We start from the raw sequence: 25,242 nt of genomic DNA, 5'->3' as shown, positions 1-25,242 counted from the left end.
TAAATGCAACACATGTACAAGGTTAACAGACGATAACTTGGAAAATATCTTCAAAGTCAGTAACAATGACATAAATCCTGATATCAACAATCCTGTGCTAAAAATTCAAACTCAGAGCTCACATTAAGCTGCCACTGAATATTTTTTTAAAAATCAACAAACCACTGTAAATACATTGATTAAGTGTAACTTTTCTACTTACCTAATGGCTGATGGCAGAATTTGTGTTCAGCATACCGGATTTACACACAGTCACCATATTTCACACGGGTTTCTGTGCAATCACACGATCTCAAAAAGTTTTATTTTGGGATTTGAGTTATTATGACGAGTTGTAAGGACTCAAGATGGAAAATTAAAGTATGTCATGAAAATAGATATAAACATCTGAAGATGGTGTGTCGTGTAGTGTCACAGTAATGAATTACAAAAGTCCACCTTATTTGCTGGGCAAGCTGCAGCCAAGCAGGTGTATTTCCTTTTGGCTGTATTGCTGAGTTTTTGTATTTCACTATGTTTGATAATATTCATCTTTTCTTGAAAAACTTCGGGGTGAGTCCAAATATATTATCTGCAAACCTGCTTGTCACAGATGTCTTCAAACTTATGCATTACAGGCACTGCTACCGTGTCACATGAGTACTGCCTTCTTATTGGCTGTGCACTCTGCAAAACCTCTGCTGTCACTGGTGTGGGCAGTTTCAGCCACATGTGATTTTTGTGTACCATTAAAAATATTACAAATTTCACATGGAAGTCAGGAAGCCCTCACACATTCTAACTGTTGTCAATACATCAATATAATATCCATCTGATGATGAGTATTATCTTATTGTTAATACCAGATATATTGAAGAACAGTACTAATGCCATCCAAAACATTCTCAGTATTACCAACATGTATTGAGTGTGTGATGACAATTATTATTGGTTTGACAAATCACCGTACTGTTCACATGTTTACAGTTCTTTCTGTACAAACATTATCAACTAATTCTTGTCTGTTGTAGATGTTTTATATCATGACAGCTGCTGAAATTGTGCGTAATTTATAATGAACTAGCTGCAACCAATTACTTTTATAGGAATTTATTTCTCCATGATGGCATTTTAAGATGCCTGGCATCCCATCTTCACATTATTTCATTTATTTACATGTCATGAGCATAATTTCTTTACTAACGGTATTGCACAACTTTCCAATGGAAGTTTTAAGCCAGCTATTGCAAAAAGTCATAGATAAACACACATTGTTTGCAATGTGCAAATAAATGAAAACATGTAGATTGGGTGAATATAAACTTACATTCAACAATGCTATTTTTGAGTCATAATTTGTTGGCATGGCTTGTTGGGAAAGGGGCGTCATTCGCATCGGTCTGTTACCCTGTAAACATTAATGTCACAGACCCATTAGTTTTAACTTTTTCTGTTAGGAGCACTGCTGTCTTGTCACATGACAATGTGGTCCGCGAGCTGAAATATGTATGTTAATCTGGCCCACGGGTCACCAAAGGTTGCCCACACCTGATCTAGACAGACCACTGGGGAAACTGACAGGAATTTCTACCACAAAAAGATATCCAGAATCATTGCAATGGGAATGCATGGACAGTCTTACTTATTCTGTGGAGGAGTTCCTGAATTTTACTGAAAAGATGGATAGGACTTTGTGTTATATGGTAAAACTGGCAGAGCATGAGGGGAATAAAAACAGACATCTTGACAGGAGTAAAAATAATATTAATAATTGTAATAGTAATTACAGCAAAAGATGAAGAGAAGACAGGAAATGGGGACACAGTGGTCAGGACAGGGACTGGAGAAGAAGAAAGCAAGGAGAGTACAGTAATTATGGAGTGTGAAAAGAAATTATGTGTATCTGGTAGGACACTTCTAAAAGCTTAGCGATAATTTCATCTTTGTTTATGTGCCAAGTGACCACTTGATACTTCATCTATATGATGAGTTGTTACATTCAGTTCTTCTACTGTTCACTGTATCATTCAACATAGGCAATAAAAAATAATACATTTATTTGTCAAAAACCGACATGCTGTTCATTGAGAATGAACAGTGTCATTATCAATTATGAACAAATAGGTTAACCATCACATAGCTGTTCATGTTAAAAATTACTTTTGAAATATGTTTTAGCCTACAACCAATGTCAGCTGCCTCTCATTGTGGCTGAAGTTACTTAGAGCAGTGGTGACCTACAGCGATGATATAAGAAAAAGTAATATTTTACAGTAATTAGACCAGACAATGAACTAAAAAAAGATAATCAACTTTTTAATATAAGATCTGGGTAAGTTTTGTTTTACTTACATTGGAAACCCTGCATTATTTGTTACACTCAAACCTCAAGATCAGAAGTTTATCATACCATAATGGGAAATTTCTTATCTCTTAACATAAAAGATAAACCAGTGTTTTATTGCACAACAGCCCCATCAGCATTGTACTATTCTAAATTACAGCTTTTGAGTAGTTTGTTGAGGTTTACATATTTCAGTTTGTAGTGATCTGAGAATTTCTATGTTAATTCTAGAACCACTCAGCTGTCTACCGTCTCAAACACATGATATTCTGGATATGAATGTGGGATGGTAGAATCCTACCTACTGTGCATCAAATGTTTGTGTGTGCAGGTTTAAAATCAGTCGAGGGAAGAAAGTAGATGCAGTGGTCAGACGGCACAAACAAGTACCTGTTGGGCAATCCATAGATGTTTTAGTGATTGTGTAAGGAAGAACCATGGAGTTTATATGCAGCTCTGTGCTTATTGTGTCATTGACTATTGTTATTAAAACAAAAACAGTTGAGAAAGAACTCTTGTAGACTCTTGATGCAACCTTGTTAGAGGGAAGACTCATTTTATGATTCATGTTGAGAAAGGTCATGGTATCCAAGCCAGCTTTCTTTTAACTGTAATTCAATTTGTTTCTAACGTCTGACTGTATGAGAGATTTGCAGGAAGTCACAAATTCATGGGGAAAGTGAAATTTTTTTGTGTATGGAGGTCAAATACATCATTAGTTGACGAAAAGTAAAGTTTGTATGTCTACTTATTTCATAAGTAGAAAGAGTCTACAAATTCCTATACCTAGCATTATTTGATGGAGAAGAAGTCAAGAGGGTTTCCAGCAGCCGGCTATTCAGTAAAGAAGAGTGGCTCCAAATTCCAAGTAAGTCACCTCATAAAGAAGTGGAAGGTGATTTGGGGGAATCAGCCTATTTAACTCAGATCCACACTCACACTTTAAGTCGTCAGAATGTTAGAATGTGGTGACCTGTGTGAAAGGACCGAGAAAACAGGAATTTTAGGTCAAAAATGAGAGAAGAAGCTACTATGTGTTGCCATGGCAACCAAACATAATAACACACAGGAACTACTCCAAGACATTGGAATATGTTCAAGTATCCAATGGAGTGAAAATTAAATGGAAAAACATTGAAGAAATGAAAAATTCACAATGATAAAAATAGTAAAGAAGATTTTGACATATTCGTCTAAGAAGAAGTATGCATAGAACACTTCAGCTAAGAAGATCCAGTGTGGGGTGTACACAGCTCTCACACACATTGCAGGGATGCAGATGCAGAAACCAACATACATCCGACACTGCCAGCACCAGCTGCTGTTTCCTGGTGCTGACCTGCCTCCACATCCACTTACCTATGCAACGAGAATTCTACGCCAGGTGAGTGTGAAACAAACTTGATTACTTTAGTACAATGTGGTACAAGCGACTGTTCAGTGAACTGTTATTGTGTAATTATCATAAGTTAGTTTTAAATGCTTACAAGAGCTAAGGCATATAAAAGTATGGAAAATATACAACACGTTGAGGAAACTCAAGACCGGCTATGGCCATGAAGATTAGCAAAGAAGTGCCAGACTGGGCTGAGTTGATAAATTTAATCAAAGCTCAGAGTCTTAAGTTAAAGTCATTAAATTCTTAATCAAATGCTCAGAGTGTGACTTTAAGTAAATAACTAGACTTGGTAAATTCTCAATTAAGTACTTAAATGACAAATTTAGGTTTGCTAAATGCCAAAGTTGACTCTCAAAGCAAGGAATTTAGTAATCTACGTGAAGTCATGGGTGCTTTGAAGACTGAATTCGACACCATAAGTAATAAAGTAGAGAATTTAAAAGTAGAATCAAAGAATGGGTTGACAAATTCTTTGACCACTCTTATAAATCATATGTTTACTAACCTTAGTCAGAAACAGAATGACACTTTTCAAGATTTATCAAAAATGTTAGAACTTGACATTGAGAACAAATGTAATAACGTAGAATCATAACTTACTGAAAAGTTAGGATCTTTTGAAAACTTGTACAATATTAAATATAATGATGTAAGACAGGGAACGAATACTTTGAAAGAGAGTGTAGATAAGCATAATGAATTAATGACAATAATTCAATTGCAAATTACAGGTGTCAATGCATGGGTAGATAATGTAGAAAGGAACTTCAAAGAGAAAAAAGCTAACTGCAATATTATAAATGTAATTAGTTTGGAGGAACAATTTGGAGAAATTACAGATCGAAAGGTTACCAAGAGAATAACCCCCAGGAACGTATTGCCTATTCCTTCTTCCAAACTTAATAATACCAGAAACGGCATGGGCAACTTGTGGATAGAAATTAAGCTTATCCAAGACAAAGTAGAAAAAATGATAACTTCACCTATAAAAAACAAAAAGAAGAAGAGAGTGAACAAGAACATGGGAAGTACAATGTGAAGGATGTAAAATTCTATACCCCCAGGGATGTTGACATTCTGAGTTAACAGGCAGAGTAACGAATGTCAGATCCCGAGTTGTTTTTGGTATTTTTTCCAAATAGTTTCCTGCACCGAATTCCTTTAAAATCTAGAACAATTCTGTAATCATATTGCTTAGAAAACCAGATATGACTATGAAATAGAGAACAGCTTAAGAGAGTCACAGAAAAAAACTGATATCTAGACGAAATAAACTAAATAGAGTATTACATTTGTGGAAAATATAATAAGATGTCACCAGTTGAACAACTGTTGTAGGGAGGGTTTTTGTAAATTTTGAAAGGGGTGGGTATTGTAGGTAAAAGCATGATTTACAAGAACAGATACATCATGATTCCTCCCCCCATGAATCATGGACCTTGGCATTGGTGGGGAGGCTTGCGTGCCTCAGCGATACAGATAGCTGTACCGTAGGTGCAACCACAATGGAGGGGTATCTGTTGAGAGGCCAGACAAACGTGTGGTTCCTGAAGAGGGGCAGCAGCCTTTTCAGTAGTTGCAAGGGCAACAGTCTGGATGATTGACTGATCTGGCCTTGCAACAATAACCAAAACGGCCTTGCTGTGCTGGTACTGCGAACAGCTGAAAACAAGGGGAAACTACGGCCGTAATTTTTCCCGAGGGCATGCAGCTTTACTGTAAGATTAAGTGATGATGGCGTCCTCTTGGATAAAATATTCCAGAGGTAAAATAGTCCCCCATTCGGATCTCAGGGCGGGGAATACTCAAGAGGATGTCGTTATCAGGAGAAAGAAAACTGGCGTTCTGCGGATCGGAGCGTGGAATGTCAGATCACTTAATCAGGCAAGTAGGTTAGAAAATTCAAAGAGGGAAATTGATAGGTTAAAGTTAGATATAATGGGAATTAGTGAAGTTTGGTGGCAGGAGGAACAAGACTTTTGGTCAGATTAATATAGGGTTATAAATACAAAATCAAATAGTGGTAATGCAGGAGTAGCTTTAATAATGAATAGGAAAATAGGAGTGTGGGTAAGCTACTACAAACAGCATAGTGAACGCATTATTGTGGCCAAGATAGACACGAAGCCCACCCCTACTACAGTAGTACAAGTTTATATGCCAACTAGCTCTGCAGATGATGATGAAATTGATGAAATGTATGATGAGATAAAAGAAATTATTCAGGTAGTGAAGGGAGACGAAAATTTAATAGTCAAGGTGACTGGAATTCGACAGTAGGAAAAGGAAGAGAAGGAAATGTAGTAGATGAATATGGATTGGGGCTAAGAAATGAAAGAGGAAGCCGCCTGGTAGAATTTTGCACAGTGCATAACTTAATCATAGCTAACACTTGGTTCAAGAATCATAAAAGAAGGTTGTATACATGGAAGAAGCCTGGATGTACTCTAAAGTTTCAGATAGATTATATAATGGTAAGACAGAGATTTAGGAACCAGGTTTTAAATTGTAAGACATTTCCAGGGGCAGATGTGGACTCTGGCCACAATCTATTGGTTATGAACTGTAGATTAAAACTGAAGAAATTGCAAAGAGGTGTGAATTTAAGGAGATGGGAGCAGGATAAACTGACAGAACCAAAGGTTGTAGAGAGTTTCAGGGAGAGCATTAGGGAACAATTGACAAGAGTGGGGGGAAAGAAATACAGTAGAAGAAGAATGGGTAGCTTTGAGAGATGAAATAGTGAAGGTAGCAGAGGATCAAGTAGGTAGAAAGACGAGGGGTACCGGAAATCCTTGGGTAACAGAAGAGATACTGAATTTAATTGATGAAAGGAGAAAAATACAAAAATGCAGTAAATGGAGCAGGCAAAAAGGAATACAAACGTCTCAAAAATGAGATCGACAGGAAGTGCAAAATGGCTAAGCAGGAATGGCTAGAGGACAAATGTAAGGATGTAGAGGCGTATATCATTAGGGGTAAGAAAGATACTGTGTACAGGAAAATTAAAAGGACCTTTGGAGAAAAGAGAACCACTTGCATGAATATCAAGAGCTCAGACGCAAAACCAGTTCTAAGCAAAGTAGCAAAAGTAGAAAGTTGGAAAGAGTTGTATATAGAGGGTCTATACAAGAGTGAGGTTCTTGAGGACAATATTATGGAAATGGAAGAGGATGTAGATGAAGATGAAATAGGAGCTACGGTACTGCGTGAACAGTTCGACAGAGCACTGAAAGCCCCAAGTCGAAACAGGGACCCAGGAGTAGATAACATTCCATTAGAACTACTGATAGCCTTGGGAGAGCCAGTCCTGACAAAACTCTACCATCTGGTAAGCAAGATGTATGAAACAGGTGAAATACCCTCAGACTTCAAGAAGAATATAATAATTCCAATCCCAAAGAAAGCAGGTGTTGACAGATGTGAAAATTACCGAAGAATCAGTTTAATAAGCCACAGCTGCAAAATACTAACACAAATTCTTTACAGACGAATGGAAAAACTAGTAGAAGCCAACCTCGGGGGAGATCAGTTTGGATTCCGTACAAATACTGGAACACGTGAGGCAATACTGACCTTACGACTTATCTTAGAAGAAAGATTAAGGAAAGGCAAACCTAAGATTCTAGCATTTGTAGACTTAGAGAAAGCTTTTGACAATGTTGACTGGAATACTCTCTTTCAAATTCTAAAGGTGGCAGGGGTAAAATACAGGGAGTGAAAGGCTATTTGCAATTTGTACAGAAACCAGATGGCAGTTATGGGAGTCGAGGGACATGAAAGGCAAGCAGTGGTTGGGAAGGGAGTGAGACAGGGTTGTACCCTCTCCCCAATGCTATTCAATCTGTATATTGAGCAAGCAGTAAAGGAAACAAAAGAAAAGTTCGGAGTAGGTATTAAAATCCATGGAGAAGAAATAAAAACTTTGAGTTTCGCCGATGACATTGTAATTCTGACAGCAAAGGACTTGGAAGAGCAGTTGAACGGAATGTACAGTGTCTTGAAAGGAGAGTATAAGATGAACATCAACAAAAGCAAAACGAGGATAATGGAATGTAGTCGAATTAAGTCGGGTGATGCTGAGGGAATTAGATTAGGAAATAAGACACTTAAAGTAGTAAAAGAGTTTTGCTATTTGGGGAGCAAAATAACAGATGATGGTCGAAGTAGAGAGGATATCAAATGTAGACTGGCAATGCCAAGGATAGCGTTTCTGAAGAACAGAAATTTCTTAACATCAAGTATAGATTTAAGTGGCAGGAAGTCGTTTCTGAAAGTATTTGTATGGATTGTAGCCATATATGGAAGTGAAACATGGACGATAAATAGTTTGGACAAGAAGAGAATAGAAGCTTTCAAAATGTGGTGCTACAGAAGAATGCTGAAGATTAGATGAGTAGATCACATAACTAATGAGGAAGTATTGAATAGGATTGGGGAGAAGAGAAGTTTGTGGCACAGCTTAACCAGAAGGAGGGATCAGTTGGTAGGACATGTTCTGAGGCATCAAGGGATCACCAAATTAGTATTGGAGGGCAGCATGGAAGGTACAAATCGTAGAGGGAGACACTAAGCAGATTCAGAAGGATGTAGGTTGCAGTTGGTACTGGGAGATGACAAAGCTTGCACATGATAGAATAGCATGGAGAGCTGCATCAAATCAGTCTCAGGACTGAAGACCACAACAACAACATACATCATGATTAACACAAAACACACATTACACCTTTCAAACAACCCTAAGAAACAAGTGTGCCTGATTTTTCATCATTTGCCGTTTCCATAGGGTTATGAGGATTTCCTTTGGGGACCTGAAAGGGTGAAGATGGGACAAGTCCGTTCTGTAGGAGACAATTTAGCACTAAACCTCCTCCAGCGACTCACTCAAGTACCTGAGGGGTAGGGAATCTAGGGAAGGGAGGTGGGAAGCGTTTCCTCTCTTTGGTGCTATCTTCTTTCTCTTCTTTGATCCTAGCATCCATATCTATTTTTTCCTTTCTTAATTCTCCATTGATGACCTGTCTATTTTTTTCATCTTTCCATATTCCCAAACTTCTATTGCTGAAGTCCTTCCTTATTTCTGTGGTTACAAAAAACCTAAATCTTATCTTTAGATAAGATGGCTGAAGAATCAGACTACATGGAAAGAGGAAGTGCTCTCACAAGGTCAACCCACAAGCAAGAAATAGGTGCTGATCCTAGGAGAATGGATTAGTATTGTGACAAAAGTCAAAAATCGTAAAGGGATTGTTCTGGGGAGTGTGAATTCTATGAACGACTAGCATTATTATGTTTTGCGGAACTAAATGAGAGTCAAAAGAACTTTCGTTTTATCCAGAGTTCCTCCAAGCTACAAATAATGAAAATAGTACATCTGAAGTTTACAAATGGGGGGGGGGGGGAGTCCTTACACACCTAAATATTAGTAAAGTTGACTAAACCATGAGTAAATGCTCATGTCTTAATAACAAAGTAAAATAAGGAAAGAGTAGAAAAACAGTAAGCGAAAGATTGTTCAAGAGACGACAAAGATTTGCATGGAAAGGAAAGATATGTATATATACTTATGTAAGAAATGTATACTGTTAAGATATGAAATGTTATTATGAGTGATATTATTTGCATAATGATTAGGTATAAAATATCGCATGTTCGATCTGAGGGGGGAGGGATATGTAGTTGACACAAGTGGACTTTAAATAAAAATGATTTACTCAACTTATACAAAAGAACTGCTGCAGAGTTGACAACATGTGGCAGATACAACTAGTTATAAATAGGGGCCCGACACAGACATGCATCTATATACACTGAATTTTTCCCAATTGAGCTAATTATCAACAACTCATGGTAATGTATGACACCAGTTAGCAACTAGAAATAATCCTGAACTAAAAGACCAGTGCCCAGGTGCCCACCACTTATAACACTGTCCTGGTGGCCTTCAATGGTCAATGGCCTGGAGGTTCTCCATTTGTGGTGAAGTTCAAAGCACCACTCGCCATACCCACAAGAATCTTCGAGGCACTGGCTCCAGAAGTATCAACTGGCTACAATACTACATAATCTTCAGCATAATTTTTTATTACATACATTTCTGCTTCAGATCACTTACATGGTAACATTATGGGTTTCAAGCTATTACTCAGAAGTTCTACTAAAAAGAAATAAAAAGGAGGATAGTAAAATACAAGTAAACTACATTATAAACCAATCTAACTTCTACACATAATTACATGGTGACTCATCAACTGAAGAGGCCTGGAGAGGCACCCACAATTTAACTGTATCTGCACTACACCTGCTGGAACTGGAAGCTACCATTAACCACGCAATTGGAGAGAGGCAACACTTAAATAATATTAAATATATTGATAACATAAAACATTTTACTGTGGTAAGTCTTTATCTAACAGTCAGTTTTAATTTTATAACATTTTAAATTGTATATTTGCAATTTATGAGCTGTCAACTTTATAATATCACGTAGCTAATAGTTGATGAGGTATGACAGCTGCACATAGTAATTAGTTTGATTTGCAGTTTAGTTTAGTAATATTTTACTATTTACCTCTTTCTTTTTAAATAGATCATATGATGATGACTAAGTCAAAACTGGCAATAATACTGATTGAATGACCAAAGGTTGAAATATTTAATTAGAAATGTATACAAGACAGTCACTGTGTTTCCCTATGGTAGTATGCCTAGTCTATAAATCTTCTGTGCCTTTGTGTGCATACCTAGTGCAGTTGCTGATCAGTCACCGAGGAGAGGGTTGAAACAACAGAGTTAATTCTCTGAAAAAGTTTTATTTTCTTCTTGTTGTCCTTTGTAAGAGGAATATACCCCTGTTCTATAACTTGAATGCTAGCTTTCGAACAACTCTCAAAGAAGTTTCCCAACATCCAACCAATCTACACAATATCATTGCCCATACCAATGGGAGACACAGGTGCAAAAACTGTCATATACTTCATCCTACCCTTTTTCAATCGTGTCACTGACATTTCCTACCTCATGAGAGGAGGGTCACCTGTGACAGCAGTCATATCATCTACTAATTTTAGTGCAGCAAGTGTACAGCACACCACTTGGGTAAGACCATAACCAAATGATTCATCTGAATTTGTTATCTCTACTGAACTGCAATAAGGGCAAACTAGAACATTCAGATGTGGAGCACCTTGCTCAACATAATATGTCTGTCTCTAACATCTTTTCTATTTGGAACCTCCACAACACCTGCTTTTCTGGCAGTGCACGACACACTCTTTGCCATATACCCCTCAAAAGACTGGCACCAAACCCCTCTACCCCCTTCATCCACCTACATATATATTAACAGGGCAGTCAGGTATGTATTCTATAAGTTGTGTTAATAATTAACCATAATTACACTGTCACATATTGTTTGCATTTACATGGTTAATAAGTAAACATTAAAGTTAACACAAAAGCTATTCCTTGAAAAAATTCTTGCTTTCTGTCATACTAGGTAGTTGTGTCTATCTACTATTGTTTTCTTTTTTTTAAAGTTCTGTGGCACCTTGTGTGTCAATGTTACTAAATTGGGAATGAATCATTACGTAATTCATGGAATGCTACCAAGTGACGTGATGCAGTGGCTAGCACACATTTGGAAGGATGATGGTTCAAACCCATGTCCTGCCATCCTCATTAAGGTTTTCCATGATTTCCCTAAACTGCTCCAGGCAAATGCCAGGACTGTTCCTTTTAAAGGTCGTGGCTGATTTCCTTCCCCATCCTTCCCTAATCCAAAGGGACTGACGACCTTGCTGTTTGGTCCCCTCCCCCAAATCAACCAACCAACCGACCAACCATGGAATGCTGACAGAAGTATTAAAAAATTATGAGCTTCCACATAACTAATGCATGACACTCAACTATTGTGAGGAACTCCTAACAGGAAAAGAGCATTGTGCTGCAAGGTAGATTTTCAAACATGATTTGAAAATTTGTGGCTCCAAGTAGCTTGCTGACAAATGCCAGAATTGGTGGTCATGTGTGCATGAGGTGTGCTTGCTTGTGTATATGAATGTGAGTGTTTCTATTTTGCTGATGAAGACTGTGGCTGAAGACTTTGCATAAACATGTCTTGACTCTGTATCCAAAATGAATTACAACAAACTAGAGCAGCAGAAAGTGGGGAGCCAACCATGGAATTCTCATTCATGTAATTGGCAGATGGTAGACTCCCCTATGCTTTTTCATTACACACACACACACACACACACACACACACACACACACACACACACACACACACACACACACACACACACACACACAAAATATAGATAGATACAGCCTGTGTAGGAATGCTTCCTGTATAGCCACCTCCAATAGGATTTGGTTATCGACAGTATAATGATGTGTTTCTCGTAAGGACTGATTAAGCTTATTGAAAAGTCAAAAAAATTTCTGTGAAAGTAAAAACAAACACTTAAACACTAAAACTGCAAGAGATATTCCTTTGCTGAACACAGAGGAGAGAGTCAGTGGGTGGAAATATTATAATGATGGTTTCCATAAGGGGGAGGAACTGTCTGATGATGTGACAGAAAAATAAACGAGAGTTGGTTTGAAAGAAATAGGGAATCCAGGACTAATGTCAGAGGTTAATAGAACTTTGGAAGATTTGCAATCAAATGAGCTATAAAGCACAGATAAAATTTCTTCAGATTTTCTAAAATCATTGAATGAATTGGTAACTAAATGGCTATTCAAGTTAGTTTTTCTAATCCATGATTGTGGAGTCATATATCAGATTTTTGGAGAAATATCGTGCACAATCCAGAAAATAGCAAGTGCAGTTAAGGTGAGGAATGTGGAAAATCAGCTTAACAGAACATGCAGTCAAGTTGCTGGCAATAAAGATTATAAAGATGAATGGAACAGAAAATTGAGAATCTGTTAGATGATGTTTAGTTTGACTTTAGGAAAGGTGAAGGCACCAGACAGACAGGACTGATGTTGTGCTTGATAATGAAAGCAAGATTGAAGAAAAATCAAGACATTTTTATAGGATTTGTCAGCCTGAAAGAAGTGTTTGACAATGTAAAATGGTGCAAGATGATCAAAATTCTGAGAAAAATAGGAGTAGGGAAAGATTAGTAATATACAATATGTACAAGAGCCATTAGGAAACAATAAAATTGAAAGCCAAGAATGACATGCTCAGATTAAAAAGGGGATAAGAGAGAGATGCAGTCTTTCACCCCTAGTGTTCAGTCTATAAATAGAAGAAGTAATAATGGAAGTAAAGAAAGATTCAAGGGTGGGATTAAAATTCAGGGTGAAAGGATCATAATGATAGAATTCACTGATGACATTGCTCTCTTTAGTTGAATTGAGGAAGAATTGCAGAATCTTTTGAATGGAATGGACAGTCTAATGAGCACACACTATGGGTTGAGAGTAAACTGAATAGAGATTAAAACAATGAGGAGTAGCAGAAATAAGAATAGTGATAAACTTAACATCACAATCAGGGATGAGAATGTAGATGAAGTGAAGGAATTCTGCTACCTTGCAAGTAAAACAACATGATGGACAAAGAAAGCACATGCAAAAGAAGACACAACAAAAAGAAGTCTTTTAGTATCAAATGTCATCCCTAATTTGAGGACAAACTTCTGAGAATGTTTGTTTGGATCACAGTCAGTATGCAAGTGAATCATGGACTGCATAAAAATTTCAAAAGAAGAGAGTCAAAAAATGTGCGATGTGGTGCTATAGGAGGATGTTAAAAATTAGGTGAACAGAAATGAGGGTTCTCCACAGGATCAGTGAGGACAGGAACATGTGGAAAGCACATATGTTAAGACATCAAAGAGTATTTTCTGTGGTACTTAAGAGAGCTACAGAGAGTAAAAACTGTAGGGAAAAACAAAGATTGGAACATATCCAACAAATAATTGAGCAAATAAGGTGTAAGTGCTACTCTTAGATGTAGAGATTGGAACAAGTGAGCAGTTTTGTGGCAGGCTGCATCAGACCAATCCAAAGAGTACTGTGTAAAAGAATCAGTATCAAACAGTGGAAAGTCCAGAATGGAATAGCAAAAATATCATGGAAAAAGACAGATTGCTGTTCACCATGTAGAGAAGGCACAAGTCACAGACCGGCACAATGAAAAGACTGGTGAACATTAAACGATTTGGACAAAAAATTCATTTGGAAAAAAAGACACATGCTCAATTACACAAGCACAGTTTACACACACATGGCCACTGTCTCTAGCTATTGTGGCCTGACTGTGGACAATGACAGTGTCTGCCACAGGCAACAAGCTGGTGTGGATGGACTGGGTAAGAAAGGGGAAGGGGAAGGATAACTTGGTAGGGGTGTTGGAAGATATGCTTCCCCTGAGATGGCGTAGGGGTGTGTTGGAAGAGGGGAGAGGAGAGATGTGAGAAGGGGAAAAAAACTAGTAGTACATTGGTGGAAAGGAAGGTGTGTGTAGTGCTGAAGAGGGAGCAGGAAAAGGGATAGGTAGGTGGAGGTCAGGGACTAGTGAAGGTTGAGGCCAGGGCCTTACAAGAATGAAGTGCATGTTATAGAAAGGGTTCCCACCTATTCATTAAAAAAAAAGCTGGTGTTGGTAGGAAGGATCCAGATGGCACAGGCTGTGAAGCAGTCACTGAAGTCAAGCACATCCAGTTAGGTAAGGCAGCATGATCAGCAATTGGGTGTTCCAGCTGTCTCTGGAACACAGTTTGGCAGTGCCCATTCATGTAGGCAGATAGCTTGTTAGTTGTCATGCCACCATAGGAAGCATGGTTGCAGTTTAGTTTGTGGATCACATGACTGCTTTCACAGGTAGCTCTACCTCTGCTGGGATAGATGATGTCTGTGACAGGACTGGAATAGATGGTAGTGGGAGGATGTATGGGTCAGGAATTGCATCTAGGTCTTTTGAAAGGATATGAGCAATGAGGCAAGAGGTTAGGAGCAGGGGTGGATTGAGATGGAGTGGGATATTGTGTAGGTTCAGTGGACAACAGAATACCACTGTGGGTGCAGTCGAAGCATAGTGGGTTGGTACTGAGTCACAAAAGGAGTGCTTCTTTGCAACCAGGCAGTGGGTGTGTAGGTGGTGGTAGGTAACTGGAGAGACAAGGCATGGAAGATATGTTTCAGGACAAGGTTGGGAGGGGAATTTTGGTTTGTGAAACTCTTAGTGAGACCATGGGTGTATTTTGAGGGGAACTGCTCAACACTACAGATGTGACACTCAAGGGTGGGTAGGCTTTATGTAAGGAACTTCTTGGTATGGAATGAGTGGTAGCTGTTGAAGTGGAGCTATTGTTGATGGTTGGTACGTTTGTTGTGGATGAAAGTACTGATGCAGCCATCCTGGAAATGGAAGTCAATATGAAGGAAGGGGGGTTGTTGGTTTGACGAGGACTGGATAAAGTGAGTGTGCGAGGAGGCGTTGAGGTTCTGGAGGGATGTAGATAGGGTATCCTCACTTTTTTCAAATACAGTCACAGTCCACAGACAGGCCACAGCAGCCAGAGACAGTTGCCGTGTATGTGTGAGTTGTGGTCATGTGAATGTGTGTTTGTGTATGTTTTCTATTTTGGCGTGACCTTCTTATCCACAAGCTTAAATGTTTAGCAGTTTTTTCATTGTGCCTGTCTGCAACTCAATGCTTCATCTATGTGTTGAGTAGCAATCTGTTCCTTTCATAACACTGTTGTTGTAGAATTATATATCAGTAATTTAGTCAAAGAAAAAATAAGATATTACCTCCAATAGTTTTCTCTTCAGGTAGTGTCTCACCAATAGCTTCAAAAAATGTTTCTTCTTCTGGCTCTTCTGCTGTAACTGGAACTTCCCCTGTAACTGTGGTTTCTTCGGGCACCTCTCTCTCTTCTGCTGTACCTGGAAGTCCTCCTTCTGGCTCTTCTGCTGATCCTGGAACTCCAACTGTAACTGCAACTTCTTCAGGCACGAAAGCTTCTTCTGCAGTATCAGTGGTTATAGTGGGAGGTTTATGAGTTGCTGTTACTACTCCAGAAAATTCATTCTGAAATAGCCTCTCCTCTGGTCCCAATTCTACAATAGGCTCTTCTTCCTCAAATGGTAGCTCAAGTTCACTATCTGTAAATCCATATTCCTTTGGAGGTTCCAATATGCAGGAACCTGTTTCACCAAATGGGAAGTCTGCTGCTGTTACCCTACTATAACTATCTTCATTATATTCGAATGATGCATCTGAGCCACTAACTGCAGCAACTTGCATGACATGTTCTTCATGTGCAGATGGACCTTCAATTGCAGATACAAAGGCTTCAGTATCCTGAATCAGCACCTGTGGTTCTGTCTTTTCAACAGATGTATCTTTAATTACTCCATACTTAGGGGATGAGTCACAAGTGCAAACACGCTTCTGTTTTATTTCTTGTTGTTCAGGAGGAATAACACCCTCAGGTAATAGTTCAAGTACCTGTGGAGTTACAAGCTGCTCTGGAACTCCAGCCCGTGACTGAATTGCGACCTGTGATGTGATCACTTCAGATAATATTCGAGCTATATCAAATGGTTCTATTTTACCTTTATCTCCACATTTTGAAATAACATCTGACAGAATAGCCTTGACATCAGGTGCTTCTGTTCCTCCTGTAACCATAATTGTATCAGGTATCTGTAATGCTCCTGGAACTGTACCTTCACATTTTCCTATCAACTCTTTCAAAATATCATGTACATCACCTGCCTCTAGTCCTCCTTCACCTTTTGTCAGTACTTCAGTAATAACATTTTCCATAATTGTTTGCTTATCAGCATCTACAGCTGCACATTTTGCTAGTACTTCAGATAAAACATGCTGTATCTCAGACAGTTCTGGTTTTCCTTCAGGTGAACCTTCACATTTGGCTAGTAGCTCTGACAGTATTCTTGGAATCTCAGACATAATTTCATCTTCCATCTTTCTGATAGCTTCCAGTGGTTCCACAAGCATATATGAAACTTCTGCAACAATATGTTCGGTACCAGGTTCCATTGCTGTCCTCCCAAGAACATCATAATAAATTTCATCACGAAGTTCTCCAGTACTGCTCGTTGACCTTTCAATCCTGTAACCTTCGGCTGCTACTAGTCTTGTTGGAGCTTCTAATCTTGTTGGAGCTTCTAGTCTTGTTGGAGCTTCTAGTCTTGTTGGAGCTTCTATACCTGTCGAAGGAGTAATCATTCCCACAGGAACAGTTTCACTTGTTGTTTCTGGAACTTCAAGCACTGCTTGGGGCAACACTACATCAGTTATGGTAACAGGTTCCATGCTGAAAGGAGGTAATTTTGCATTTTCAGGAAATTCATCCTCGAATAACCTCTCTGTTGACCCAAGGTATACACTTTCCACTTCCTCCTCAAATGGCAGTTCAAGCTCACTCTCTGTAAACTCACATATCTTTGAAGGCCCTTCTAAAGCATAAGAACCAAACTCACCAAAGTAAAAGTCTTCTGCTGAAGTTCTGGTGTATAAACTTTCAGTAAATGACCCCAATGATATCTTTTCTTCTGGCAAATGTAGTTCTTTTTCAACTGGTGCACTTGCTGTACTTGTGCATATGCAAACTCCTGAACATGTGCACCCAGCTTTTATAATCTCTCCCTCGTCGGGCACTATTGGTCCTTCTGCTGTCACCTCTACCAGTGATAACTGTGGAACTTTTTCATCAAATGCTGCTATTGCTGTCGTGCCAGGGATTTCTGCAGTTACAGAAGCTAACTCCAGCACAACATGAGGTTGCACAATTAAAGGAGGTATATTAGTGCTTCCAGGAAATTCATCCTGGAATAACCTCTCTGTCGACCCAAGGTATACACTTTCCACTTCCTCCTCAAATGGCAGTTCTAGCTCACTCTCTGTAAACTCACATATCTTTGAAGGCCCTTCTAAAGCATAAGAACCAAACTCACCAAAGTAAAAGTCTTCTGCTGAAGTTCTGGTGTATAAACTTTCAGTAAATGACCCCAATGATATCTTTTCTTCTGGCAAATGTAGCTCTTTTTCAACTGGTGCACTTGCTGTACTTGTGCATCTGCAAACTCCTGAACATATGCACCCAGCTTTTATAATCTCTCCCTTGCCGAGCACTGTTGGTCCTTCTGCTGTCACCTCTACCGGTGATAACTCTGAAACTTTTTCATCAAATGCTGTTATTGCTGTTGCGCCAGGGATTTCTGCAGTTACAGGAGCTAACTCCAGCACAACATGAGGTTGCACAATTAAAGGAGGTATATTAGCGCTTCCAGGAAATTCATCCGTGAACAATCTTTCTGATGAACCAAGATATACACTTTCTACTTCCTCCTCAAATGGTAGGTCTAGTTCACTGTCTGTAAATTCACAGGTCTTAGACGGCTCTAATACAAAGGAACCTGGATCACCAAAGTAGAAGTCCTCTGCTGAAATTCTTGTGTACAAACTTTCTGTAACTGACTCCTCAGATACCTTTTCTACTGCCACAGGTATTTCTGTTTTAACTGGTGCAATTCCTGTGCACTGTGCACAACACGTGCACACTCCTGAACACGAGCAAACTGTTTTTCCAGGGGTGGCAGCTACTTTTTCTTCTGTAACCTTTCCTTCTCCCAGCACCATTGGTTCTTCTGGTGCCACCTGTACAGGTGACACATCTGAAACTTTTTCATCAAATGCTGCTATTTCTGTTGCAGCAGGAACTTCTGTGCTTACAGGAGCTAACTCCTCCAGAACATGAGGTTCTTCTGATTCATCAGATAATTTCTTTTCTCCTAAAAGTGGTTCTGTTTCCACTGGTGCAGTTCCTCCACTTGAACATGTGCACACTCCTGAACATATGCAGACATCTTCCCCAGCTACAGTGGTCAATTGTTGAACAGGTTTGTATTCTTTTATCATAGGTGCCTGACTCAAACATTCAGGAAATTCATTCTCAAACAGTCTTTCTTGTGGATCCAGGTAAACACTTTCTGCATCTTCTTCAAAAGGGAGTTCTAATTCACTATCTGTGAATGCACATAATTTTCCTTGTTCCAGAACAAAAGAACCTTGGTCGCCAAATGGAAAATCTTCAGCAGTTAGTCGACTGTAACACTCCTCACTGTACTCAAATGATTCTTGGGAACTTCTTTCAACTGTTGCACTCACTGCTGGGCCGCTCGTGTCTTTGATATCTGCAGAAACAGACAATTGTTCTGTTGTAGCAGCTTCCAAAGCAACCGTAGTTAATAACTGACCCTCCTCCAAACCTTTCGATTCAAGTTCTGGTGGTTTCACTGCCAATGGCATTTGCTTCACCTGTGAAATAAATTTTCTAAGTGAGACTGAAATATTTTTCAGCATTTTATTACATTGTATACATGTCTGATGATTGCCCACCATTATTCCCTAAATTTTTGAGTTTAGTGTCCATTACCTCAGCAGTTTGATGCCAGTAGTACTACTTCCAAAAGAAGAACACAGTTCATTTGTATTGTCCTTCAATTGAGTGTAGTAATACTGATCAGCATATGCCAGAAACAGAAGACAGCTCTCCAAAAAAAGTGTACATTACCTTCACTTGGCAGGAAACCAGTGTAGTTTTATTTGAATTCTGATAAAACTGCATGAAAACTTGAATCGAAAACAAATTGGATATGGGCACCCAAAATGATCTGAATGAAAGACAGTATAAGGTTAAAATTTTGAAAGCACCTGTTAACTGACTCCACAATGATAATCGTTTGTTAATCATGCTACACGAAATCAATTCTATATTCGCCTCCTGCAATTTCAACCATGGTGCAGAGTGTCTTGGCCTGATAAAACTGTCTGTTAATGGTGAAACAGAGTATATGTAATAGCAAGACATTAATTCAGTCAAGATCAAAATAAATTTTATAATTACAAAAATTCACATCTTTGACTGACAAAAAATAAATTATTAGCCCAAACAGTTAACAAGAAATTTTCTACCTAATAAGGTTTAATATTTGCTGCCTTATGTTCAAGAACTAATTAACTTCCTCTGCATCTTTTTCCATACCAGTTTTTGGATGATCTCAGTATGATGCATAGCAATTTGTTGTATTATTCATTTATAGTGTTTATTAATCATCTGCCCAAAAATTGTAATATTTAAAAATTCTAAAAATACTGTCAAGACACTTGGTATATATATTCCTAATAGACTAGGATGTTATAAAAAATGAAAGACTGTATATAGTTTTACAGTACACTTCAGCTGAGAGTGCTCTGTATTCTAGTCAATGTCAACAAACTTCCATATGATTTCTACAAAATCTGATACGTGCTGTGTGGTTATATATCCAATTTGGTAGTTATAATTCCTTTCACTAATGCCTATGTCAAACACATATTCTCTATCTACAAAAAGGTAAGCCTTTCTTTAGCACAGAAAAGTTTACAGTACAAAAAATAGTATATGAATGTGTAATTTCACATTTATGTTGTAATTACTGACAAAAAGGGTCTTACAAGATGGACAGACAGACAGTCAGATAGCAAATGGCAAAAAGTAATTTATCGTGGGATATAGTTACAAATTAATAATTTTTAGATTTTTTCTTCATTTATTATGTAAAACCTCGCTGCTTGCCAAATTTCATGATTCTAGGTCAACAAAATGTACCCTATATATTTTGATGAGTGAGTTTGCAAGTATCAAAGTATGTGACATAAATGGCTGTATCTTTTGATTACATTGACTTAAAAGCTTAAATTTTTACAATTGCCGAGGGACTGTAGACCATAGTACGTGACATAAATTTCAGCTTGATATGTCTACCATTCCTGAGAAAACCACTACTTCAAAATTATCCCTTACAAGCCTTCCAAGAATGTCTCACATCCAGCACTGCTTCACAGTCCTTCCTCATGTCCCCACAACATGACTCTAACCTGCCTCCTGCAAAACTCAAAGCTCTTCATTTCCTAAAAGCTGATGACTACATCATTATCCTCTCAGTGAACAAGGGATCAACCACTGTGGTACTTGACTGACAGAAGTATGTAAGTGAAAGTCTACACCAGTTGTCTGACACCTCTACACAGCATATGCATGTGATTTAAACTGACCTGCAGTCCCTGCTGCAGGATGCTCATAAGGAATAACACCTCAATCCATAGAATTTCTTATCCCACCCAAACCATGTACCCCACCTTTTGCTTCCTCCTAAGATCCACAAACCCAATCACCCTGGTGAGCCCATAGTTTCTGGCTACAAAGTACCCACCAAACATATATCTGTCTTAGTTGATCAGTACCTGCAACCCATAGTACAAAGCCTTCCCCCCTATATTAAAGACACAAAACATTTCCTCAACTGTCTAAAATCTATGCCCTCCCACTCCCATCACGCACCCTGCTGGTGACAACTGATGCCACCTTCCTCTATACTACATCCCCCATGTGCATTGTCTGTCTGCTGCCGAACACTTCTTCAGTCAGCACCCACCTGATTACAACCATATGACATCCTTTCTGATCATCTTCATCAACTTTATACTTACCACAACTACTTTTCCTTTGATGACATCTTTGCCACATGGCCTTAAGATGAGGCTGACCTGTTGAAATTCTGGGAATTATATTTCACATGGTCCTACTCTGAATCCCATACTACTTTTCTTGATGCTAGTCTTGTTCTCACCAAAGGTCAGCTACACACTTCTGTTCACGTTACACCTACTAACAAACAACAGTACTAACATCTTGACAGTTGCCATCCTTTTAAGTGTCAAATTCCCTCCTATGCAGCCTTGGCATTAGAGGCAAATGTATTTGTTCAGATGCAGACTCTTTACAGCAGTACACCATTATCATCTCAGCCTTCACTGGAGATAAGCACCCTACCAGCTTAGTTCAAAAGCAGATTTTCTGGGCCATCACATCCAATCCTGGTACTGCTGATCGTTCCAAAAAACAACTTAGGAGTACACCACTTGCCACTCAGTATTATCCTGGTCATGAATGTATTAGTCAGCTACTTCAACAAGGCTCTGACTTCCTACAATAATGCCCTGAAATGAGGCCTGTTCTTTGTGACATTTTGCCCCTGACACCTAGAATAGCTTTTCATTGCCCTCCCACTCTCCGGAATAGTCCCTATGCTCCTTCTGCTCCCATCAACCTATTCTACAAGCTCCTTTACCGGCCCTGTAACTGGCAAAACACATACTCCTACTACCAAAAGAAGAGCCACCTGTCAAACAACCCATGTCATAAACCAGCTATTATGTAAACACTGTTTGACCTTATAAACCAGCATCACTACAACCCACTTATCAGTCCCCAGTCCATCCCCACTGTGGACTTGTCTTGTGCACACTCCTACCATCACCTATACCAGCCCTGTAACTGGCAAAACATATACTATCAAAAGCAGAGCCACCTGTGAAATGACATATGTGATATACCAGCTGTTATAAAACACTGTTTGGCTTTTTACATCAGCATGACTACAATCAAGTTTTTAGTTAGGATGAATGGGCATAGGCAAGGGGTGTATACTGCCAACACACAATATCCTGTTGGTGAGCGTATTCTTCAACATGACAGCCACGACCTTGGTACTTGTTCCCCTGTTACACCACAGGTGCTGTCTGAATTCTTCCCCCAGACAACAGTTTCTCAGACCTCTGCACGAAGGAACTGGCACAACAACGCATCCTTTGTTCTGATCACCACCCACCTGGCCTTAATTTTTGTTAATTTCTTTGGCCACAGCATTTCTTCACAGGAACTATTCCTTTATTCATTCCCTTTTAGTTTTCAGTTTTTTCAGCTCTGATTTTCTGACCAGTCTACTTTTCATGCCGCCCCCCCCCCCCCCCCCCGCCCCCTTCTTCTATCACATACACTGCTTATCTTTCCACTCTTATTAACAGGATGTTCTGTCAGTAATCTCTGTCTTGTGTATTACTCTATCTTCCACCTTTAAGCTCTCTGGTTTTCAAATCTCATCTGGTGCAGTCCCCAAAAATCGGTCTTTCCTACTTATCCCATATGGTAAGTCTCCCTGGAAGTGGGGTTCTGGGCAACTTTTCCAAACTCTCCCCTTTTCCTAAATCTCACCAGTCCTTTTACTTCACCCCTCTTCCTTCCCCTTCAACCCTTCTGCCAGAAGAAGAAGCCACTGGCTCCAAACACTTGCAAACTTTAACACTTTTTACATGTATGTTGTACAGCTGACATTTGATAAATAGATTTTTTTATCTATTCAATTAGTTTATATTTTCAAAAACTGATTATTTTTGTTGATATAATTCCTGAGAAAAAGGATTCTTAACAGTTGGACAGACAGGCAGACATATAGACAAAAAAGTGACACTATCAACGGTTCCATTTTCACTGATTGAGGTACAGAACCTTAAAAATCAATACAATGTCAGTAATAAAAAAGAATGTGATAATCTCCTATCAATTGATGTTGTTCTGGAAATTTTTTTATAGAAAATGGGAACATAATTTCCTAAAGATGCATTTTTAAATAAATATTGCAGGCATTGAGACAAATTACAGTGGTTTAGAGACACACACGAGTAATACACAATGAGGTATGGTACACACTCATTATTTTGTCATTATTTGTTATGAAGGACATACAGAATAAAACTGCTGGTGAACAATGATAGGAAATATTTTACTCCCAGCAGCCTGAAAAGTCTTAATGAATAAAAGAACCAGAGATTCTTAATCTGTGAAAAGACAGGAAAGGAAAGAAGGAAATCATAAATGGATTTTCACTCTAGATATTATATTAAGGAAGGGATGGAAAGATAGCGTGAGACTGAAGTCAACAATAACATCTGAAATTCTGAGAAGTTATAGGTTGGAAGGGAAGAAGTTAGTAAGTTAGAGACAATGTGTAAGGTAACAGGGGATAATATGGAACTCTTTCAAGTAATTTAAAATTTAAAGCACAGCAGCAGAGATAATATGCTGGGCAAAATAGACCAGAAAATACTTGTTTTGTGTTTTGATGGACGTTGTAGTTCCGTTGAATAGTGTTTTGGTTTTCTTTTAATTGCAACGAATTATATAAGTGTGGTAATAATTTGTAAAATTATATAATGTATTTAGATTTAAGTATTTATATATAAAAACAAAGATGAGGTGACTTACCGAACAAAAACGCTGGCAGGTCGATAGACACACAAACAAACACAAACATACACACAAAATTCAAGCTTTCGCAACAAATTGTTGCCTCATCAGGAAAGAGGGAAGGAGAGGGGAAGACGAAAGGAAGTGGGTTTTAAAGGAGAGGGTAAGGAGTCATTCCAATCCCGGGAGCGGAAAGACTTACCTTAGGGGGAAAAAAGGACAGGTATACACTCGCACACACGCACATATCCATCCACACATACAGACACAAGCAGACATGTCTGCTTGTGTCTGTATGTGTGGATGGATATGTGCGTGTGTGCGAGTGTATACCTGTCCTTTTTTCCCCCTAAGGTAAGTCTTTCCGCTCCCGGGATTGGAATGACTCCTTACCCTCTCCTTTAAAACCCACTTCCTTTCGTCTTCCCCTCTCCTTCCCTCTTTCCTGATGAGGCAACAATTTGTTGCGAAAGCTTGAATTTTGTGTGTATGTTTGTGTTTGTTTGTGTGTCTATCGACCTGCCAGCGTTTTTGTTCGGTAAGTCACCTCATCTTTGTTTTTATATATAATTTTTCCCACGTGGAATGTTTCCTTCCATTATATTGATTTAAGTATTTAAATATTATAAAATACTGTAAACGAATTGTGGCCATGTTTAGCAATTATTTTGACTACTGTGGTGTCATGTGACCCGACTCAGGACTGTGGATGTGAGCGGGAAAATCGAGGTCTTTGGTGGTTGGCCGTTGTGGTGGCGAGTTGGGAGCGGAAAAGTGCCGCGAGTGCAAGCATGGACGCCAGGGTATGCGAAGGAACAAAGTGAAAGTGTGTGGGTGTGAGACAAACAGTGTACGAATTGCACCGATTATTATTTGTGAACTTAAAAAATGCATGGCCACAACGTTAAAGTGTTTCTTTTGAATAAATAAGTTTCAATCTGAATGTGTATAGTTCAATTCACTGCTCTTCAAAAGCCAGCCAATATCAGACTCAATAATAGGGGCGCAAATGCAACCGTTTACTACCAACCCCCTTTACAGATGAGCCACGTGAAAAATAGGTAGTAAACGAGCCCGAGTTTAGTTGCAATTGGGGGCTCGTCCGGGATAGGACTTTCTTCCATATTCCATAGTATTTCGGAATCGAATGTCCGTCTGATGTTAGGCTTTTGAACAGTCAGTGTGGGGGCTCTGAGCTAAATCGGTGCATTAGCAGTACCGGAGTGTTTGTGCTGGACAAGATACGCGCTGCCCCGTGGTTACGCCGATATAAGGCCACCACGATTGTGAAGCAGTCAGTTACACAGTCTGATGAGTCGACCACGTGTTTGCCGCGGGTAAAACAGTCGTCCGTGCCGCGATACGTGCTGCCGCGAGAAGAAACCGTCGTCCGT

At 39.0% G+C, this 25,242-nt stretch overlaps 1 protein-coding gene across 1 annotated transcript in view; it reads right to left on the bottom strand.

The window, feature by feature from the left end:
• LOC126481298 (uncharacterized) overlaps positions 1-25,242 on the bottom strand; it is a 238,280-nt gene that overhangs the window by 127,453 nt on the left and 85,585 nt on the right. Inside the window, exon 2 of the mRNA XM_050104947.1 lies at positions 15,501-18,914. Coding sequence (XP_049960904.1) covers positions 15,501-18,639 — 3,139 coding nt within the window. The 5' untranslated portion in view covers positions 18,640-18,914. The remainder of the gene's footprint in view (positions 1-15,500; positions 18,915-25,242) is intronic.

Source organism: Schistocerca serialis, chromosome 5, assembly GCF_023864345.2.
Source record: "Schistocerca serialis cubense isolate TAMUIC-IGC-003099 chromosome 5, iqSchSeri2.2, whole genome shotgun sequence".
Lineage (NCBI taxonomy): Eukaryota > Metazoa > Arthropoda > Insecta > Orthoptera > Acrididae > Schistocerca > Schistocerca serialis.
This window is presented reverse-complemented; position numbering and strand designations above follow the sequence as displayed.